A 22402-nucleotide genomic window follows, 5' to 3' on the forward strand; every position below is an offset into this window, starting at 1 on the left:
CTCAGGACTGTCTTTCAACAGGGACATTATTTAGACAGTGGAATAATTTGCCAATGTAGGTTGCTCAAGCCCCGTCATTAGAGGAGTTCAATAGGAGACTAGAAAATAAATACCTGGGTTTAGTGCAGAGAATAATTGTGCACGAGATGCTGGCGCTCGACTCAATGACCCAGATGCTCCTTTCTAGCCTTATCTTCTGGGATTTATACTTCCACATTCCTGTGTCCTTACACACAACCCTGTGTTGCTCTGCAGTGCCCCATCTGGCTAATGCAGGAGCTTTACTGATGGTCTCTGAAGGAAGCTCTCCCCAGTACTCCTCAGCTGTGGAAAATTGGTTTTCCTTTGGGGGAATACTATAGAGGATTCAGCACCCTGTCCTCCACAAAAAAAGAGTCTTTCAGGATAAGAAGTGGAAGCTGTTCCTGTCGGGAACGTTCTGGGTTTGGTTCCTTTCAGATTGTAACATAGGGGTCTGGTTCTGTATAGCTGGCTGCTGGAGCTCCACCTGATTTCTGTCACCTTGGGACAGAGTGACCCATGGCCACATTGTTTTAAAACAACATGAGGCGGGAGCTACCTTTTGGGGGGATGGAGGGTGGAGATGGACAGGGGAAAGCTCTCAACAGAGCGATTGAGCAGTGTCCAAGGTGGAGATGGTTAAGACACCGTCAATGCAGAGATTTCAAGAACCAGGCTAGATAAGAAGTTAGTGGGCGTGATGTCTGAAGGAGTCTTGCAGGATTTGGAGTAAGATGAGCTGTCAAGCTGGTATTATCTGACTCTTCTCTCTATGGCTGTAGAAAAGATATGCTCCGTCTAACTACATTATTGAAAACCCCAGTAGGGTTTCTGTAAGTCATCGATGTAGCAGGATCGCTGCCTTCCCACTAGTCCCGTGGAAAGGGAGTGAGCACTGCAAAGAGCTTCATGGATGAAGGGACTGTGTTGGGCCCTTTTCACTCTCTGTAATGGAGATGTCCTGGGGCCCCTCCCATCTTCTCTCAGAAGGATTTTTTATGTCTTTATTGAATGAGGAGGTTGAAGTTAAAACACTCCCTTTTTAGCCAGTCACTGCAACGTCTTTAGAAGTCATCTGTTTCTAGTGGGCTTTTCTTTGTATCACACCAGCTGCCTTGTGTGGCCAGAGCAGCCCCTGGCACTGTGCTCTATACAAGCAGAGAGTCTCAGGGGAAGAGTTTTTTTCTTCAGAGTCCAATTTTTTATTAGTTTTAGGATTAAAAACAAATCTTGATCATTTAACCCATACTACTACTACTTAGTCCCTCTCTAGCACTGTCCATTTGAAGGGGCCCCCACAATCACCCCGGAGAAGTAGGGGTCACTATTATTACTCCTCTTTACACATGGGGAAAATGAAGCAGAGAGGTTAAGTGATTTGTCTAAGGTCACACAGTGAATCAGTGGCAGAGGACAGAATTGCACCCAGGTCTCTTGATTCCCTTGTCCCCTCCCTTAGCCAGTAGGCCATGTCCCTCTTATATCTGGGAGCAAAACCCAGGAGTCCTAACTGCTCTGTCCTCTGCTCCAACATTCCCCCCAAACTGTCCTCCTCTTCCCTTCTGCTCTCACTTAGCAAACAACATTCTTTGATAGCATGAGACTTGCTTTGCTAGGTTTGAATTGTGTGGAGGAGTAAGGTGTGTAAATGGCAGTCGGCATTGCTGAGCTCCCTGCTAGCAGCCGTTGCCACCTTTCTGGGAAAAAAGCTGGTGGTGACACCAGTGGTATTGGATGTGACTCTGTAGCTGTGGTGTCAGGGACCATTTGGCTGTAACCCTGGTGTAAAGTGCAATTGACTTCTCTTGCAAACCTGGGCAAGGCAAGCAATTCTGTTTAGCAACAACTGTTATTCTTGGCCCTGAATGCATCTTAGGATTTTTACTCCTAACGTCTTTTGCATTAAAACTGGATCTTTTGGGCTTCAGAGCTCACCTGTCCCTGTTGCTTATGCCCAGCATGAAAGGCTATTTGACCTCTGTTCCAGACACCACAAATGGTTGCTGTTGAAGTAACACAGACAGAGAGAAAAGGAGTACTTGTGGCACCTTAGAGACTAACAGACAGAGAGCAAGATCCCAAGTCTGAGAATCATAATAGGACTTGGACTCCCATATGCAGCCATTAGGATGTGGCTGATGAGTTCAACCTTTAAGGTTGTCCCTTTGGGTATGGTACCAAGCAGTGGGCATAACCCCCATAGTAAGTTCCCTGAGCTAACTTCTCAGTGTCCATGCAGAACACCTTTCTGCTGGGGATATTTCCCGTTCATAGGATCCTGGAGCAAAGTTCTGTTTCGGGTGATTTCTTGTAACACATTGTGTTGTGTATCCAGGTTGAGGCCCCAGAAGAATACAGTAATTTATCATTTTCTGAGAAGGCTGTGAAGGATTCCATCTGAAAACTGACAAGATCTGACAGGTCTGCAGCACTCTGAAGGCTGCAGCTTACTTAAATCTGTTGGGTCTGTGTGTTTGCCCTCGCCCAGCACGGCTGAGGATGGGATGCGGGAGTGCATTCCAGGTTCGGGATTAACTACTAGCCATTTCTTTTCTTTTCCATTTTTAATCTTTTAAAACAAAGAGAAAGCACCATCTGGCTCATGCGTAAGTAGGATGCAAAATGCTTTACAAAGGTGAACTGCTTAATTTCCTGTTACACGTTTGGATACAGAAAACAAACATTGATGTAACAAAAGCAAAAGAGTGATTTGTTCTCCCTCTCTCCATGTTCAGTCTGAAGACAGATGTGTTCTTTCCCACGCGGATCACTTAGGAATCCCATCAGCTCTTGCTTTTAAACCTGCTTTGACAAGACAGGGTTTCTTATGGGGCTGGGGAGGAAGTGTTTTTTGGCAAGTATGAAAAGATCTGAGATAAAATCTTTGATTAGAAAGGGAGGGAGGGTGGAGGGGTGGGACGGGGACGAGCAGAATCCTCAAACCTGTGTGCATTCCGCAGCATTGAAGGAACATTGATGTAAAGCGTTGTTTAATGTTCCATTTCGTTTTTGGTTTTGATCCCTGTGGGAATAAAGGATTGAATAGCTGTGTATTGGTGAGAAAATACTTTTTTTTTAATTTCATGACTGGAATCTTTTTCAGAAAAAAAGACCCAGGACTGCAATGAGGGGAAGGGGGACTTGCAGGTCAGGATTTAGGTGCAGCAGATTTGTGTGGAGAGCCCTGGACTGGAGTAGCCGGGATTTGTAAGTTAAAACTGAGATGTATCAGCAGAGTTATGTACAGGAGGCAAAGGTTGGAACACCAGATGATGCAGCAGGTCAGGACTGAGATTCTCTGACAGCTGGGGACGGACAGGAATGGAACAGCAGAGGGTGCTGCAGGTGTGGGCTGTGCTTGGATCCTAAGAAGTAGGTGACTTCCTCACTCACACACTCCACTCTTAGGCACTAGCTCAGGGAAAGATCCCAACCAGCCCTGGCACATGCCCTTGCTAGTCTTGGTGGAGTGTTGAATCTCCCCAGTGAGGTCATTGGGTTCCCCTTCACCAAAACGAGAGAGAAGCGATCACCGTGTCAGGAATACACCTGGCAACTGAAGGGTCCCTGGTGTTTTAATGAGTGGTGAATTGCGTTCCTAACAGTTCAGCTTGAATTGGGTGCTTCACTGGTGGTGTGCAAGCCCCTCAAATCTGTAAAATCTGGTTGGAAATGTTGGAAGAAGATATTTTCTGGTGATGTTTTGTCATTGGCCTGGTGGGTCGTGGCCAGAAGCATGGAGAGGCATGGAAACGGAAAGTTAACAGAATTCTTTCCAGAACCCTATGTGGCTCAGGATTAATATGAGCTCTGAGTGCAAGTTCAGGTCTTTTCTCCTTTTTAATCCACTCCCCAATTTAAATTAAATACTTTCCACATGACACTATTGTAGATGATTTCTTGTAATGGTAGGAGACCAGGGGATGGAAGGGTGACATTTCTAAGTCGTCGGAAGAGAACCCTGATCCTAGCTTCTCTGTAGCCAACATCTAATGATGCCCAGTTAATGTCCTAACATGGATATGACAGCAGGAATGGGAGCAGAATAGGGGAGTTTGGTAGCATCAAAAGCAGTGAAACCTCGTTACGACATTATTCCTGGTATAAAAACATTGGATAGTGCTTAGTCCCCGTCATTTTTCAATTCATTTAAGAGTTTCAGCTCTAATCTAGCCATTGGCATTTCTCACACATCCATTGCCATGGTATTTTAGTACTATAGAATCCTTCATGAATATAATGTCCCTGTTATCTCTTCTCCTGCTGCTCTGGGACTTTGCTTTATTGTCTATCTCCATGTCGCATGAGGGCAGTGTGGCATTCACTGTGACGCTCTTAGCACCAAGAAAAATGCCCAGCTACAGCATAGCAGTGCCAGCAAGCATAGTACCGGACTCCCTGCCCCAAGTTTGGATGCAATGTCACATCTCATCCAATCCCCAGTAGAGTTAGAACAGGTTTTGCTGTATCACTATGTAAAAGTGGTTTTAAAATGTATTAGTATTTAGAGCTAATCCATCAGCCTTCCCGTCTTAGAAATCTGGCTGAAGTTTACTGGGCAAAAGTGGGGGAAATTGATTTGGCACCCGCCCTGCTGGCATTACTGTACTTCATTCCCATTTGACTAATGCTAATTAGCAGAGCGCTAACCCTTTCCCCTTAATTAATACTGAAGAAATAATGGTCTGTGAAATACCAGCCACTTCTCACTAGGAATTGCTGAAGAGCTCTCCACTCTCATCCCTCTTGCAATTTTTCCAGGAGGCATGTCTGAAGCACCAGAAGCCTGCGCACTATGCGGAATGTGCATAGGAGCACTGGGGGCTCTCCCCTCCGTATCCCCGTCTGGGACTTTGAAACACACCACTTTCCAAATGGCCATCCCCGTCTAGTCTTACTGACTTCGCTATAAGCTCTTGGGCAGCCCATATAACACATGTAGGACTTTGCAGCTTCACAGTGCAGTGCTAACGCTGGCTAATGAATCCAAGTCACCTCACCTTTCTGTACCTCAGCTTCCCCTTCTGTAAAATGGAAGTGATAATACGATTTACAGCCTGGCAATGCTGGAAATTTTTATGTCTGTAAAAATGCTTTGAGATCCGCAGATGAAAGGAACTTGGAGCTGGACAGAGTATTCCGATTAATTAAGGGCTCCCCATAATATAGGAGACACCGCGGCAGAGTATGTGCTAGATTCACATACAGAGATAGCCATGGGTGCTATTAGGGGACTGTAAGAGTTATAGAAGGTGCCTCAGGGTGACAGAAAGGGAACCAAAAAGAAAAGGAGTACTAGTGGCACCTTAGAGACTAACCAATTTATTTGAGCATAAGCTTTTGTGAGCTACAGCTCACTTCATCGGATGCATTCAGTGGAAAATACAGTGAGGAGATTTATATACACGCACCTGGAGACCTTCAGAATGGATGCAGATGTGCCTGCAAACTGGTGGCCGGAGACTTGCAATGAACTTGGCCAGATAATTGAGATCTCCATTACTGGTGGGACTGTTTTTCTCAGTGTAACTTTGTATCCTTTTAGGGAGCACTATGCGACTGCATTCTCCCCACTTTAATATCTCTCTATTCCAGTGCCAGCGTCAGTCACCAACTTCCCAGACGAGGACTGGATGGGACTCCCATCAGAATACAGCCATGCTGCTGCTTACTCAGCTGGTGCTCAGTATTCAGGGCTCAGCATGCTCCCTACTCAGTGTGCCAGTCCCTACTGGCAGCCAGAAGTGAGAGAGCAGGACTGGGAGTCACCCAGGTTTGGAAGGGGAGACTTCAGTGTGGCAGTGCAGGAAAAGTATCCCTGGGCCAGGCACACTGGGTGTTCCGCGTGTGTAGGAAGAGACTGCACAATATTAAATGTGTTGGTCTTTGATATCACTCCGGCTCCTGTAAAACCTCTGCAAATTGAATTCACAGTACAGTTTAATATCTCCTGAAAGGAAGATGTAAGAGCAGCATCTTGTGTTTCATCCGGGCTCTTTTCCCCACCCTCCGCCCCTCGCTTTTACACCGATGGGAAAAAAACAACAAATTGTAAAGGTTCTTTTTTTCCTCTCTCTCTCTCTCTCTTTGACAGTTAAGAGCCCTTCACAAAGTAGTGTGAGTGCAGAAGAATTAATTGGGGTAATTAGGTTGTGTTGTAATTCATGGCATTTTCTCAGGAATGGTAATTACCCTAATTCCCCGCCCTCAGCCCTCCCTTCTCTTCCCCCCCCCCCCCCACATGCCCATCTCATGGCTGCGTTGCTGTTTTGATGTATATACTGTTCATTTAATTTCTGTAATGAGAGGGATGTGGCCGGCTAAGACCTCTCACCAGTCTAGTGACGTCTTCTTTGAAGCACAAACACAAAAGGGGACTATGAAGAATAGTCTGTGATCAACAAGTGAAAACGCCAGCCTGCCAGCCGTGTTAGGAGGTTTGACCTCTGCCCTAGTATCACCACCAGCTCAGGATTTGTGCCACCAGACTCTGAGTCGTAGCATCGTCACTAGGGGATGATGCTCGTAAGCACGTTCAGGTAAAATGAGAACCAACCTGAACCTTTACCCACGGCTTAAACGGAACCCCAAAACTTTATCCAGAGCTCAAACTAAATTCAGGACCTAGTGCCTGATGTCACCACATCCCTGCATCTTGCCCAGAGCTAAGTGGACTCCCAGAGCTAGCTAAACCCCACCAGTTTCACTCATTGATAACCAGCACATGAGCTTTCAACCAGAGCTCAATACAGCTCCCCCAAATCTTCATCAAGAGCTTGAACTGAGGCCTTGAGCCTTCTTCCAGCGGTGGAGCTCAACTTCAGAAGTTTGGTGAAGTCAGAAGCAGTTCGGTTAGCTCTTCCTTTAACTTGTACCTTACTCTGTTTGCATCTCCTGTTTGCAAAATACATGAAAGCATCAGGCCATTGTGTAAAAGCCAATTCGCTCACCAGCAAATACAGAAAGTCTCCCAAGAGACCCTGTTCTCATGAGATTTCCAGCCTCATCTCTACACCAGTATGGTCTGGAGAAATTCCAATAAGCTGTGGGTAATCAATCAAATGCTGAACCCATATGAGTGAGGGGCAAACCAAAACCAGTAAGGTAGAGGTTCCATTTTATTCAACACAAAGAAATCCAGGTGATTATCCAAATAGTCCGTGCTTCTTGAACCTGCACAACTGCATTGCAAATCATGAGGCAGCAGACTTTCTGGCGAGATTTCAGGGTTCTTCTGCTTCCCTCTACTTAAATTCCAGTTATGCCTAGACCCTAAGGGCTGGATTCTCTGCTGTAACCAATTTCTGCTGGGTGAAGCAAACAGATGCAGGGGCAAAGGAAGCTGTTGATGGCTCCCTGCTTGTAGAGTCAGTTCTTCTCCAGCCCCACCATAGATTAAAGAAGCCGAGAACCTGCTCTAATCTATGCTGGCCAGCTGTGGCTCCCAGTGGATATCCTTCAGATGAAGATTGCCAGAGCAGTGTGCTCTAGCCACACCATTCCCCACCTCCCATATGCCAAGGGCTGCACAGAGAATACTTCAGGAGCCAGATGTGGCAGACAGGGAGTTCTCACCGGTGTCTGGTCCTTTAGTGCCACCAGAGCCATGTAAAGGGAAGGGTACAAAGCTGACCCTAGGATATTACAGATGAAGCCAGACAGACGAGAAGGTTGAGAAATGTGTTTCCCGATTTTTTTTGGACACTTCCACTTATTGTCCCAGGTGGCACCAGAAACTACAGAGAAAATGAAAAATAATTCACGTGATATTTTAGAAAAGCCTTTGCCACATTCAGGGAGATGAGTTAAGAATTAGATGCAGCAAGTCCCTCCTCTCTACCAGTGCTGGGCCTATACTCTTCACAGCTCCCCAGCTGATCAGCTGACTCCTCCTGCTTGCTCCCTACCCGCAGTGTTGTGACCTCACCATTCATCTCCATCGCAGCACCTGTGAGGTCACAAGCAGGAAGGGGCAGCAGAGGAGAAGGGTGGCAAGCTGTCTCTTAGCCACAAACACCTTGGTGATCAGCAAGGGAAGGGGAGGTGGAGAACTTATGAGAGTTTAATGGGAGCTTGGTAAATTATGGCTTGGCTTGTTTTTCTTTTTAATGCGTTGCTTACGGCAGTGGCTTTTTCAGTGGATAGACGTGAAGGTTTCCCCTGGTGCAAAAGGCAAATTGAAAACCTCGCTATGAAAATTAACATATAAATATCTTCCTCATCCTCTGTAATTAAGATATTTGCATGGGAAGAGAACATGTTTCTCCTGACTCCTGCGTGGCCTGAATTCTCTCTCTCTTCCCCTCCATTTCATAATCCTCCTCCTCTCCCAGCCACCCTCTGCGAACTCCTACTCCAAACCAGCTGGAGATGAAAGAGGGAGAAAGATGGTATTTGCAAACAGCTGTGCTTAAGAAATGGACCATTTAGGGCTAGGCATTCAGAGAGAACATGCTCCACGTACAATCAGGCAATGATGCACAAAATGGCACATATATAGAAATAGAAATCTTTTTTAGGAGGGTAGCACAAATACTGAGCACAACTGAAAATAGTTCTCTTTCTGTGCATGCCATGCTGAATTGGGGAGGAGGGGAGAATCATTTATGTGGGCATCACATCATGAGATTGTCAAAGGAATTCACAGGGAAGAAATGTTTATATTTTCTTACTCCAAACCCCCTTTCCTTTTCTGCAGTAATTAGTGAGTGACAACATACAGGACCTATAGTTCTGAAATACTTTGCCAGTATCTCATAGCAGCATGGTAGTAACTCCACTCCTAGTTTTTCCAATACATATGAGGATAGCTTATGAGATCATTGGCTTTTATAGTCAGCTTCAACAGCTTCTTCATATTTGCTTGGACTGAGATATAAATTGAATTTGGGTTTCTCTCTTCCTAAGTTATTTGTGATTGAATAAGCACGTGGTAAGGGATCAGACACAGGGAAAATGTCTCTTGCAGCCCCATGTTTGAGGTGGGATTTGCATTGTGCTGTATTGGTGTGTTTTTCCATTGTTGATGACTTCATTTGCTCTGTATCTTTTTTGATGCCCGTCCTGTGACACAGCTGGCTGGGAGAGTTTGTGCAGTGGACTTTTCTAACTCTGTAACATTTTAATGAACAGGAAATTTAAACAGAAGTGAAATCATTTTCTCAACCTCTTTCCCACTCAGTTCTCATTCCTCAGGCATTTGCTTTGTTCGGAATAGAGCAAAGCAATTTAGGGGCTTTTCAGCCATTCAGACAGCAATTGCCTGAACGGGATGATCCTGCAGCTACAGGTAGCAGCTGAAATTTGCACCGCTAACTATGGTGAAAAGGTGCACGTGAGTGTAACTAGGTGGCCAGGCCTCCCAAACCCCCTTACTTGTTTGCTTTAATTTGGCAGCAGTCCATGTTGTGTTCTTAAGCACCACCTATGAAAATGGTCACATGTGCGTGGAGCAGTGCCCTCCAACTACATGCACAGCTCAGGGATGTCCCTTTAATTTTTGCCTTTGGAGTCCAGTTCACTGGAGAGGACTTACTCACTGATTTCACAGTATCTGCCACGGCCATTCAACATTATTTGCCCAGTGAGAGTCTCCCCTGGCTCCCCTTCTGCTTTGATACAGCCGAAGTCTTCTTTCAGTGTTTTCTCCTCCATTCTTTTATAATATTTTTTTTCTTCTTCCCTTCTTTGGGCCCAGTTCTCTGAGAGGTGGAGCATCTGTCACTCCCACCAGTGTGGGTAGAATTCGAGGCCAGTCATAATCTTGCAGCATAGGTTCCTGTATTTCCAAAATGTGACTGAAATGACTGGGGGGAGGAAGTACTGTAAATGAAACTCAGGGTGTCACCACAAGCTGCTTAATAACTTTGCACTACTGCAAATCAGGCCCGTAACTCAGCTTCCCTGTCTGAAATGGTATAATTCCTCCCTACCTCACGGGGGTATTGCGAGGTTTAATTGCTGTTTGTGAAAAGCACTATAGAGTTGGAAGTTGTCACAGAAAGGCAGATTACTGAATCACTGTGAATCACTTTTCCGTCTGACATGCTGCTCCTCTGGCCTAGGATACCTGTAAACTAAATAAAAGTGGAACAAGTTGCTCTCATGAGTCCACGTTTATATTGTTGCTCTCAGTGGTCCCTAATGCTGAGGGGCATGTGTAGCATAGAATAGCATAGCATCTGTGTTACTGCTGTATTACACTGCAAAATTAGATACAAGAATACCCGCTCCAGTAGGAGTGCTGGCACATAACCATCCATTATACAGTGGGTGCTTCATCCTGTGAAACTTTAGGACCTAATTCTGAGAGGCTTTGAACACTCCCTGTCAGGGTCTGAGCAGCTTGAATTCCTGTTTGCTTCAGTGAAAGTAACAAGCACTCAGCACCTTACAGGATCAGGTCCTCAGTCTTGATGCAGGCCAAATGTTCCCTGGAAGTTTTGGCTGAGTAAAGGCCTGGGTCTGGGCCCTGTCCCACCTGCAGTGATATAAATCCAAGTACGTCATTCTAAGGAGGATGTTTAGTAGCAAAGGAACTGGAGATATCTAGGAGTTGGACACAGGGGACAATTCCAGCCTTTTACAGTTCCTCCTGTGCTGCAAGAAGGAAAGGAGACTCTTTGTACAGGGTCTCAGTGTTATTCGGTGGCTTTTACCATGTAGGTCAGGGGTCTAATTCACAGGTGCCCATCCCTTTGTTTAGTCCTTTGCGCTTGTTTAAATGATGACCCCAGGGGCAGAGCAGGGGTGCACCACGCCTCAGCACAATAGTGGGGATCTGTCTGACCCCATGCTCACGATGAGTGTTGTAAAGCTGTTAGAATGTTGCGGCCAGTGATCGACATACAGTTCAGTTAAAGACATACCCTCTCCCTTCTTGTCCCCCTGCTTCATCCCCCCCACATACTCCCTCCCCCTCCCCTTCTCTTTTGTTTTTCTCCTTCCCTTGTTTTCACCCATTCACTGTCAGGAAGGGCCGCATCCGAAGGGCCAATGCAGCGCAGCGTGGCAGCGGCAGAGACTAGCACGACCAGCAGCTAAAACAGTGAGTGGATTTCTACTCCAGGGGGCAGTTTGAAGGCTGGGGAGTCGTCTGGATCGAGCATGTGATGACTTACGGGATTGGCTTTGGGACTGGTCTGCCGCAGTGCACGTGGCAGTGGAGGGGACCCCACCCCTTGTGTGGGAGGAGAACACAACCTGCCCCCACAACAACTTCATACAGATAAACAGCCTCTCAGTGTAGCTGAAACAGATTACAATAAGGCATGTGCTGCGTTAAGTGTCTGGCTGTCTCTTGGAAGGCCCTTGGCATTGCTGTCAGGGAGCAGGGCTCGAGCAGTTAATGTCTGTCACCAGAATCGCACAATAGCGTGAGTTTAGATCCAGCGTCGACAGACGATATGAGGGCCATTGCAGCAGTTAAACGGGCTTCATCCCAAATATGATTTTGCTGCTTTCTTGCATTTCAGTGCAGTAACCAGAATGGCACTGCAGGACATGGATGGAATTAGTGTAACAGCTGATGTCATTTGTATCCTCTGCCCTGAAGGCAGTGGCGGATTAGCCACTGGGCCAACGGGGCCTGTGCCCAGGGGCACCGGGCAATTGTGGGGCCCTGGAAGAATAGGGTCCCCGCACCCTGACCTGCTCCACGCACCCAGTGCTCCTTCTGGGGAGCAGGGTCGGGGCATGGGGGCTTGCCCCGCTCTGCCCGCCTGCCTACTCCTGCCAGGGAACGGGTTCAAAGCACAGAGAAGGGCAGAGGCAGCATGTCCCAAGCTGATAGGTCCTTTCAGTTGGCTGTGGGTCCAGCCCCACCTGTGCCTGGCTCAGGTCTCCATCCCAGCTGGGGAAAGTTAGTGCAGCTACATGACAAGGAGCTCCCGCAGCTAAATCAGGCCCAGACGGAGGGCTGAGCCAGAAGCCTGCAGCTGCAGGGAGCCCAAGGCAGAAAGGGAAAAGTAAGCTTGAAGGAGGCCTGCCAGCCCCCACAGCCAGGACAGGATTACAGGGACAGCTCAGAGAAGCTACAGCCAACTGGAATGAGCATCACAGGCTCCACAGGGCTGTGAGATTTCGGGCACAGGTGGAGCCACTTACCGGAGTTATCAGCGTGACTGGGAGGGGCTAAGGACTAAGCCAAGATGCTGTAAGAAATGAGAGCCCTCATGGCTGAATCTAGTCTAAAGTGATCCGGTCTGGGTGCTAGGCAAGGGAGGAGAGGCCAGTGCTCCTGCAGGGCCATGCCGTGTCCCCAGGGTACCCTGAGGGATGGCTGCTGGTCACACAGAGCCCACCTCTCCCAGGGTCCAGCCCAGCCCACCAGACCAGGCGGTTTGCAGAGCCAGTTCCCTGTGCCAGCCAGCATGGCCATGTGACCTGCAGCCAGGCTAGAGATTGGGGTTTGAAAGCCTTTATTTCAAGAACCTGGCTAGTTTCTAGGTGTACGTGGGGTTCCTGACCAGAGGTGCTCCTGCCGGGCGGGCCCCTGTGCCCCGACCCCATTTTCCTGGTAGGAGTGCCCAGGAGGTTTGGGGGGGCCCCACTTGCTCTGGCCCAGGGCCCCACAAAACCATAATCCGCCTCTGCCTGAAGGGAGTCTTTTTAACAGGATTGTCCCCTGTGCATTCACACTATTTTTTGTCTTTCATTCACGTCTTTGTGACTGAATAAATACTGCAGAGGTCAACTCCAGCAAAACATAATAACATGTAACTTCTTCGTAGTTCCTTTCATCCAAAGTCTCTGCAGACTGTGAGCCTGATCCTGCAAACACTTACCCCTGGACTGCCATGAACAATCCCCATGGAAGTTAATGGGACTCATCACTCTAGAAAGGGCTATACCTGGTACTGTTTGCAATATCAGGCTCCACATAAATGCAGCACCCCACTGAGAGTGGATACATTTGGACAAGAGAACACTACCATACTCGGATGCAAAGTTCCCTGAGCTCTTGCATGTCCCGTGTTAACGTTTCGTCCCAAACACCCACACACTCTCTTCCTTTGGCTGCACTGTCATTGCAAATGGCTCTTTGCTCATAATTGTACTAACCACCTGGAAATTTGTTGCTTCCTTTTATTGATTTTATTTGTTTTCCAGTGTAGATAACATGCAAATTAACAGCATATCTTATACCATTTAGTAATACAACCATTTGATAATTTTAATATATTGGCAAATACAAAGAACAAGCTATTCTGGGTGTTGTGTGGGGGAGGGGGGTGGAATTTACTTAGAAATATCCCCTGGTATCCCTTCCAGCAGAGCCTTGCAGCCTGCCATGGAGGTCAGTAGTCTCCAGCTCCCTCGGGCTGACTGAGGGAAGTGAGTCCCGGACTTGAGAGCTCTGCACTGACCATGCTTTAGGGGAGACCCAAATAGCTTGTATCGAGAGGGAGGGTGCGCCAGTGCTCTGCCACTGAATTCCTGTGTGACCTCAGGCAAATTATTTAGTCTCTGTGCCTCAGCTTCCCATCTGTAAAATGGACATAATAGCACGCCCTACCTCACAGGCGATAAATACATTTAAGAAGATCGTGAGGCCTTGTGAAGGGTTTCCCACTCACCACAGGGTCTGGGAATTAGCACCTCCCCCACACCATCTAGCACCCTCTTCTGTGGGTTATTCATGGTATGACCCCCTCACTCTCTTCATGACTCAGGGCGCTCCTTCTTCATGACTCAGCCCTCCAGCCTGGTCACTATATAGTCCTCCCCTTCTAGGGTAGGAAAGTCCCACCATACAATATCCTTGTGCCATTTCAGACAGTCTTCTGTTTCAACTCCAGGTCCTGTGCAGCTTTGCCAGTGGCTGGTAGGGGAACCCAGTCCCGCCCACTACTCCAGCTTCCAGCCCCGGGATCCTACGATTAGCAACCTAGGTCTGCTCAGTCTGAGACTGTTGTTTCCCTGGGCTCTTTCCTGCCCCATTTCTCTATGTCCTTGCCTATCTCTGGGTTTCCACCAGAGATTCCTCCACTCTCTGTGGCTACTTCACCCCTCTGAGCCTCTTGCCAGACTCCCTAATCCAGAACAGGACCCTCAGAGCTTTCTCTTCTCCTGGATTTCCTCCTTGTCCCTGACCAACTCCCTTTCCCTTTAGGAAGTAACTGCAGACCTCACCCCTTCAGCCACCTCCTACTTGCACTTCCTGGCTTTACACTCCTATCCCAGGTGGGCTTCATCTGCCATCAGGCCTATCAAGCCTTGGTTCCACCCCAGATGCAGCATCCTGGCGCACATTAACCCCCTGAGGGCTTGTGTGGGGGGTCGACACCCCATCACAGCTGCTCAGAGACTGTGGTGATGGGGCCATATAAGTTACTGAGATAAATAGAATCTTTGGTCGAGAACTGCGCAGGGAAACGTTGTTGGCAGAGATACACAATGTACCCTGCTTGGAACTGGGTCTCTGAATCAGTCCAGGTGTGGTGAGCTCTGAAAATTCTCAGTGTGGTTGGAAAAAACAGCAGGAACTGGAAAGTATCCACCAGTGCAAGGACTATGCTGTGATTCCTTAGCCCTTTCCTTACCTGGCTTGTGCAGCACTGCCAGTCGTGGGCGCCGACTCCGTGAAAAATAGTGGGTGCTCAGCACCCACCGGCAGCCCCCCAATCAGCTCCGCCCCCTTCTCTCCACGCCTCCTGCCCACCAGTGGCCCTGCCGATCAGCTCCTTTCCCTCCCGCTCAGTGCCTCCCACTCACCACGGATCCGCTGTTCAGCAGCGTGCAGGAGGCGCTGGGGGGGGGAAAAGGGGAGGAGCGAGGCAGGGAGCCCTCTGGGGACAGGGCAGACTAGGGGCAAGGGTGGGGGCTTGGGGAAAGGGGTGGAGTGGGGTCAGGGCCAGGGGCAGAGCGGGGGTTGAGCAACCCCCAGCAACTCATGAAGACAGCGCCTATGCTGCCAGTACCGTGCAAGGACATTAGTCTAGCTGCAGTGCTGTAGGATGTGGCCTTGCCTGGTGAGCTCATGCCATTAGCCAGGCATTAGAACCCATCAAGAGGTGAGAGAGACATACATGCATATGTAACAGGTGTCTTCCTGAACACACAGCTCTCTCTTTCCTTTCTGCGTGCTGCCACCCAAACAGGATCTTTTTTCTTAATTAGTTAATGTTTTATTAAACAGGAGGCACCTAGCTCAGAAGCAAGAGGTTTAATTCAGAATCTCACACAACCCATACAAAAATACTGCATTAAAAGAACATAAAGGTTGCAAAGTGAAGCGTGCAAAAGTCAGGTACTGGAAAGGTCAAGACTGCCTGTGCATCCTTAACTTCTACACTCGGATGTATGCATCACCCTACAGTCTTTAATTATATGATCGTGAGCTATTATTCCTGCAAGAGCCACAGGATGGACAGTGCTCAGTAAACATGGGCAATTGTTCTTTATTTCTTAGTGTTCATTGTGTGGCCCCATGTCTCATTTGCTGCACACCATCCAGCTTCCACACGGAGATTTTTTTCTTTCTTTATTGTCTTTTTCTATGTCATTCATCACTGCAGTGTCTGAGAACCTCACTAATCGCTATCTGCACAGCAATCTTGTGAAGCTGGGAAGTTTTATTTCCCCATTTTACAGATGAGGACCCAGGTTACAGAGAGATCAAGTGAATTACTTGTGGTCACACAGCAAATCTGTGGCACAAGCAAGACCAGAACCCAAATCTTGGGAGTCCCAAGCCATGGCCGTAATCACAAGGCTATCTCTTCTCTACCAGGGGGCCTCTACGTTATTCACTACACACCATACAACATCTGCAGTGAAAGAGGAAAGGATGCTGTGGATACCACCCTCATTCATGACACACCATACAATATCTGCAGTGAATGAGGTGAGATGTTCAGGTCCCCAGAATAAATCACTGCACAGCCTGGCCTCATTCATTCTCCAACATGTACATTGCATGAAGCAAGGGTCCTGTGGAAAAACAGTGTGTGATCATGTAACTGAAAATGGTATCACATTGCAGAGGTACGGGGTGTGGGGGGCAGAGTTAAGGTTATACTTTGGCTAAAGGAGATTCCCCTGAAGCCTGTAATAGCAAAGGGCCTATGACACACTGTAGTGCTCATTCCATCCAGTAGAGAGCAATGGTGCACATGTGTGCACACACACACACACTTGCCAATTCATTACGGTACAGTATAAACCAGTGGCTCTCAACCTTTCCAGACTTCTGTACCCACTTTCAAGAATTTGATTTGTCTTGCGTACCCCCAAGTTTCACCCCACTTTAAAACTACTTGCTTACAAAATTGCTGACTTTCTCATTTTTACCATATAATTGTGAAATAAATCAATTAGAATATAGATATTGTACTTATATTTCAGTGGATAGTATATAGAGCAGTACAAACAAGTCGTATGGAATTTTAGTTTGTACTGACTTTGCTAGGGCTTTTTATGTAGCCTATTGTAAAACTAGGCAAATATCTAGATGAGCTGATGTACCCCCTGGTTGAGAACCACTGGTATAGACTACTAGAGCAATTTGCTCAGAGGGCTCAGTGTGCAAAACCACTATGTGAACTAAGTCCCCCATTCAGTTATTTAAATTGACACTTATTCACCCAAAAGAGGCATCGTTAAGAAGAGGTTAGACAAACGTGTGTGGGGTGGTCTAGCTATGTAATCCTGCCTGAGTGCAAGGGGCTGGACTAGATGACCTCTTAAGGTCCCTTCCAGCCCTGCATTTCTAAGATTCTGTGTGTCGAGGGTCTACGGGCTGAGGTGAGCATCAGCGTATGGGATTTGAGCGTTCTGTTTTGGTGCTCACGTTTGAAAACCGGGCCTGGGAACTTTTTAAAACAGTCATTAGAGTATATTATACCCGGCTGAATCCTTCCAACAAATGAGAAGATTTTATTAGTCTAGGATCTGAAAATAATTGCTGCCATTACTATTTAAACTGTAAGTGCTCCAGAGGGAGCAACCTAAGTGGGTCTAAAATGCATGCAAATAGCCTTAGTCACCTTAAAAATCCCATGGGCTTTATATGCATCATCCACCAATCCCTGACCCACATGCAGAGCACCCGCTGGCATCAGTGGATTGGAGGTATTTGTGTATCAACTGGTGGGGGCGGCATGTGGGGGTTCTGTAGGCGGGATGGTTCCTTCGGGTGGGGTGAGCGCTGTAGTGCAGGCAGTTCCATGGGGCATGGCTGGGGTACAATGTACCTGGCTCTGAGAGGGGCAGCGTTAACTCTGGTGACTGGAGCAGAAGCTTTCAGACTGACCCATAGTGTGTGCGTGTGTGGGCAGAGGCGAAAAGTTTCAACACGGAAGGCGAAAGCTGGTCCACTCAGCGTTTTACCTCAGGTTTTCCAAAGCGAACGCCCAGGTCTCTCTCTTGTTGGTTTTGATGAGTTCAGAGGGTGACTCAGAGCGCGAGGATATAGGCGGTGGTTACTGGCAACGCTCCCCCTCGCTCGAAGGCTAATAGAGCTCTCCAACTGGTGTCCTCACCACCTCTCAAATGAGGCTGTGTGAAATCTTGAACCCCTTTCTCCCACATCAGGAAGGGTGACCCCTCGCTTTGTCCCCCGCACACCCCTTCCTTCTTCCAGGTATCACTGGGCAAAGCCAGATTTGTCTCTCTCAGACATTTACACTGCACCCCACACAGGGCCAGAAAGGGGCAGGCCGCACAGTTCAAAACGGAGGAACTCCCCTTCCCTGCAGGCATGCACACAGACGTGTCCAGTCAGACTGCACTGCACAGAGCAAACCTTTCCTCCTCACCCTGAACAGGGCTACCACCCTCTCCCACCCCTGTCCCACAGCAGAGTTGTTTGTTGGGATGAGTCTCAGTGCAGGGACATGGATGGGCCGCTTTTCAGGGGTGCTGAGCATCCTCAGATCCAGCCAACGGGAGCTGCAGGCGCTCAGCGGCTCTGGAAACCAAGTCATAAACTGTTCCCCACGGTGCTGACATGGAGACAGTGTGTTGCGTTGTGCTGCAGCCACCTCATGCTTCACTGACAGCATTGCAGAGTCTTGACACAGCAACTTTATGCATATAAAAAGTGTTGACCCTTGCTCTGTAATGATAGCAACATGGCCAGTCCCCTGACACTGCGCAGAGATAACATGCTCTCCCCGGTTACTGAACACCGAAATGGGAAGGTGCTAAGAGGTTCAGAGATTAATTACCATTTAACTGGCTGTGTTTCAATCTTTGGAGAAGGCTGTAGTGAAGAAGACAGAAATACCCAGATAATTTACCCTGGTGCCATATAATAGATTACCCTGTACTTACAAGGTCGCTAGTTACCATGTAATTAGAGTTCTAACACATGGAAGCCAGTGTTAAGCTTCTGAAACGCCATGTTACCACTTCAGCACCTGGTGTCATAATAGCAGAGGGATGGCAGCAGAGGGCAGGCGAAAAACCTTGTTATGCACATATTGGAGGGTGTTAAATAGCTTAAAAATTCAAATGGGGCCAGGTGGATTTGGAAGGTGGGGAGAGAGGCCAGATGTAGAAGAGAGGAGAGAGAAGACCCAGGGTGTCTGAGATACACAGCGGAGAGGGAAGGAGATACAAACTATGTGTGCTAGGAGGTTTTGGACTGGAATAGCAGATGTTGCTGCATTTCAGGATTGAATTGCATCCGCAGAGCTGGGGGACAGGAGGCCCAGGGCTTTGACAGAGCCACGGGACTGGATTAGCGGGGTACGGCACAGGTCCAGAGCACCAGGAGGACTATGAGAGGAGAATGCAATGCTGGAAGGTCAGGATGTGCTGCAGGTTGGGACTGAGGCACTTCAGTAGCGGCAGGTCAGGGCCCAGGACTGTAATACCAGGTGTTCCTGAAGATCAGGATTGAAGTGCACTGGCAGAGCAAGTGTGCCTGCCACATTGGACCTGCCCACACTGGGCCTGCCTCTAGTTAATGGTTTCTGTCCCTCATTTTCACAAGCATTAAATTCAAACACAGAGAGAGAAAGAGAAAGAGAGAGAAAGAGTGTCTTTGATTATAAAGCACATATTCCATTAACATCACACATCTCACGTGGAGCCAGTTCTGTCCCATACACAATCAAACCCCTGTAATGTGCACTTGTATCATTTCCCCTCAGGTCACATCCTAATTTCTTGGGGTAAACACTGTCCTCTTTGAATCGTGTGATGGGGAAGTTCACCACAGAGCTTGTGTGACACGGCAACACAAAGGCCAGTGCACTTTGAGGCTGAATGTACACAGCAATCACATAAAGGAGCAAGGAGATAGGTCTCTGCTCTAAAAGTCTCTACTACAACCATACCTCAGATATTACTTCCTTGTGCAGGCAGGCTCCGTGCCACAGCACCACATTACCAGTATGGTATTGACAAACCCAAAAGACTTCAGAGAAGAGCAGCAGAAATCATGCAGGGCCATTGATTTATGAAGATTAAAAGGCCTAACTATGTTTAGCTTGGCTAAGCGACGACGAAGGGAGCGGATATGACAGTCTGCAAATATTGGAAAGCGGCAGGTTTTCAGAAGTGTCAAAGAAGTGCTATATAGGGCTGAACATGGAAGTTATCACTAGGAGCAATGGGATGGAGATAAGAAAGGCAGCGTGAACATCAGGGAAATCTTGACAGTGAGATGGTTTTGGCTGTGGAGTATTTGCACTTGGGAAGCGGTGGAACCCCCTTTGGGATGTTTAGAGCTGAAGCCATCAAAATGTCCATCAGGGGACAGTCCTCCATTCTCAAAGGGGTGGTAAACTGAGTGGGACATAGCAGGTATTTTCCAACTCTAATTCCTTTGGTACAACATCTTTTAGTTTGGTGTATAGATATGTGGCCAGTGTGTGCTTGTCCATGTAATACACACGTATACAGAATTCCTAAAACATAAATATAGGGCCAGATCCTCAGCTGGTGTAAGTCAGAGGAGCTTCAATGAAGTCAGCTGAGGATCTGGCTCATAATTTTTAAAGATAAACTTCTCCACTAAGTAAATGACCTAGCAAGGATATAATCTAGGAAGAAATGATGCCTTATGCATATCTGCATTGTGTCATTCCTCCCACCAGACACAGCTGAACATTAGCGGTTTCTGTATTTCTTTCTCTCCTTCCGTCCTTCCTCTTGTGGCTAACCCTAATGGAGAGATGGTGTCCAGAGAGACATCCGAAAGATTCATCTGGTTAAGACAGCTGACCATTCAGGGGCAACACAGGCTTCCAGCAAAAGCTTTCATTTCTGTCCCACCAGGGAGTGGGTTTAGCAAAATGCATCCCTTAGGGGCTGGATGGCTCAGGGCCTCCGGTTGGCTTCAGGAAAGGGAGCCTGTGGTGCAGGAGATGTCAGACAGCAATATCTGAAATGGCCTCTTAGTTCTTCCTAGCTCTCATGGCATTTAGGACCCAGGCATCTGAATATTCCTGGGTTTTGTTTTGTTTTGCCAAATAAAGTTCAGAGAAGTGTTTTAATAAAAGACCATTAGGATAAGCAGGTCACTGGACACGGTGGGTTCTGGTCTATCGAGAAGTTCTGGAGACACCACCAACCAGGACAGTGAACTGCAAGTCACTCTGATACTCTGAAGACAAATGCTTGGATAGAAAGGAACAGGGTGGGACTGTAGTCCCAAAATTCAAAATTAGCCTGTTAACGGTTTCCAGAAACAAGTCCCAGATCCATCTTCGGCATGGGCTACTGCTCCCCCTAGTGGTGCTTTGAGCTCTCCATTTTTCTGATGCTGCTGCCCTCTTGTAACTCATTCAGACACCTCCAGCAACTGTCTCCTTCTGCTTCCACTTTTCTGTAGGTGCTGTCACGTCCTGCAGCCTCCTGTTTCTGTGCCCCAGCACTTTTGCCCATGCATTATAGTCGTCTGGGACATGCAAGAAAAGAGCTCCATCCAGTGCGGAGCATTCACCTTGCTTGGCCTCAGGAAGTGCAGCCATTAGCATCACATATCAAATCACTGCATCATCACAGTGTCTAAAATGTGTGCTCCAAATCCTCTCTAGCGCTGCCTTAACCCTGATGCTTCTCCCCCATTGACCAGTGTCAGAGCAGGCATTGCTTCCCTAATGGCATTGACTAGTTTAATCACATTATTAGTGGGTGTGATGTTGCAGTCCTGAATGTTGAGAACTTTATTCTGACATGGGATGTAGTGTGTTTGGTTGACATGCCATCCAGACCTTCTCTGCCAATAACTGGTATTTGACTAGGTCAGCAATCAAAAGCAACTTCAGTCTGAAGTTGCTCAATATTTCTTTGAGGTTTTCAAGCTGATAACCCACTGTTCTAAAACAGAGTGAGAATCTCATCCTAAGGGGAGGGGTGAAAGCACCGTCACCCAGGATGTTTAAATAGACTGGAGAGGACAAAGCACTAGCAGAGGTACAGTAAGGAACTGTCCTGTAGTTGTTGGCCCACAAAAGATTGCCTAAATGTGACCGAATGGATTTTGATGAGATGGCCCTGATTTAATGGGGACTGTCTACCTATCATATTTCTAAAGGATCCATCACCTTGGGGAAGCACTAAAGCTTTGTAGGCTAAAGCTTCTGCTACCTTTGCAGAACAATAAGGGGCAGATTTTTGAAATGGCCCTTTAATTTTTATACACGCTTTCACACAAATCTGCTGTTTGCACACACAATTTAGGAAACTGCATATGCAGTTTAGGCACGTAACTGTATGCATGAGAGGTACATCTGTGCAGTTTTTAATATCTGACCCAGCGAGTTTATTAAGTTATTATGGGCTGGTGCAGTATCCACCCCGGGTAGGACAAGAAGTAATCAGCTTAGTTTGTAGCAAGTGAGATTTAGGTTGGATATTAGGAAAAAATTTCTAACTATAAGTATGGTTAAGCCCTAGAACGGGTTACCTATGGAGATTGTCCAACTTGTGCTTAAAAACCTCCAGTGTTGGGAATGCCACAAACAACTGTCAGAGATGGTCTAGGTATACTTGGTCCTACCTCAGCCCAGAGGGATGGACTACATGACCTCTCGAGATCTCTTCTAGCCCTACATTTCTATGGTTCTACGATGTTCCATTGCAGCATGATGTGCTAACATCACAACATTGCAGTGCAGCTGGTTTCAACATAGAGGACAACGCCGGGAGCTTTCAGGTCTCCCTCCAGAGTAACTGTTTCACATATAGAAAGGGATTTATGTATCATGGGGTTCCCAGGCCCTGCATTGTGTTAAATTTCTGTCTTTAAGCCACCAGGACATTTCTGTCTCTGGCTGCCAGGCTTGAGCTCAGTGAAACTGACATTAATAGGAAATAGATTTCCAAACAATCAACCCTAATGAATCTTGAAAATTATTATGATTAATGCCAAGGAAGTTGAACTGATTATCCAGCATCCAGAAGTTAAGTAATGGAGCCTTCTCTA

General features: G+C 47.4%; 1 protein-coding gene across 4 annotated transcripts in view; it reads left to right on the forward strand.

Annotated features, from left to right (window-relative positions):
- The window catches only part of NTRK3 (neurotrophic receptor tyrosine kinase 3), a 325185-nt gene that overhangs the window by 277388 nt on the left and 25395 nt on the right, over positions 1-22402 (forward strand). Inside the window, exons 17-18 of one of the 4 annotated variants that reach the window (XM_037910851.2) lie at positions 10994-11068; positions 15755-15868. The exons of 2 other annotated variants lie outside the window; for them this stretch is intronic. In XM_037910851.2, the coding sequence (XP_037766779.1) occupies positions 10994-11068; positions 15755-15868 (189 nt within the window). The remainder of the gene's footprint in view (positions 1-10993; positions 11069-15754; positions 15869-22402) is intronic. One more of the 4 variants, XM_043524702.1, reaches the window with a different exon arrangement.

Source organism: Chelonia mydas, chromosome 10, assembly GCF_015237465.2.
Source record: "Chelonia mydas isolate rCheMyd1 chromosome 10, rCheMyd1.pri.v2, whole genome shotgun sequence".
NCBI classification, from domain to species: domain Eukaryota; kingdom Metazoa; phylum Chordata; order Testudines; family Cheloniidae; genus Chelonia; species Chelonia mydas.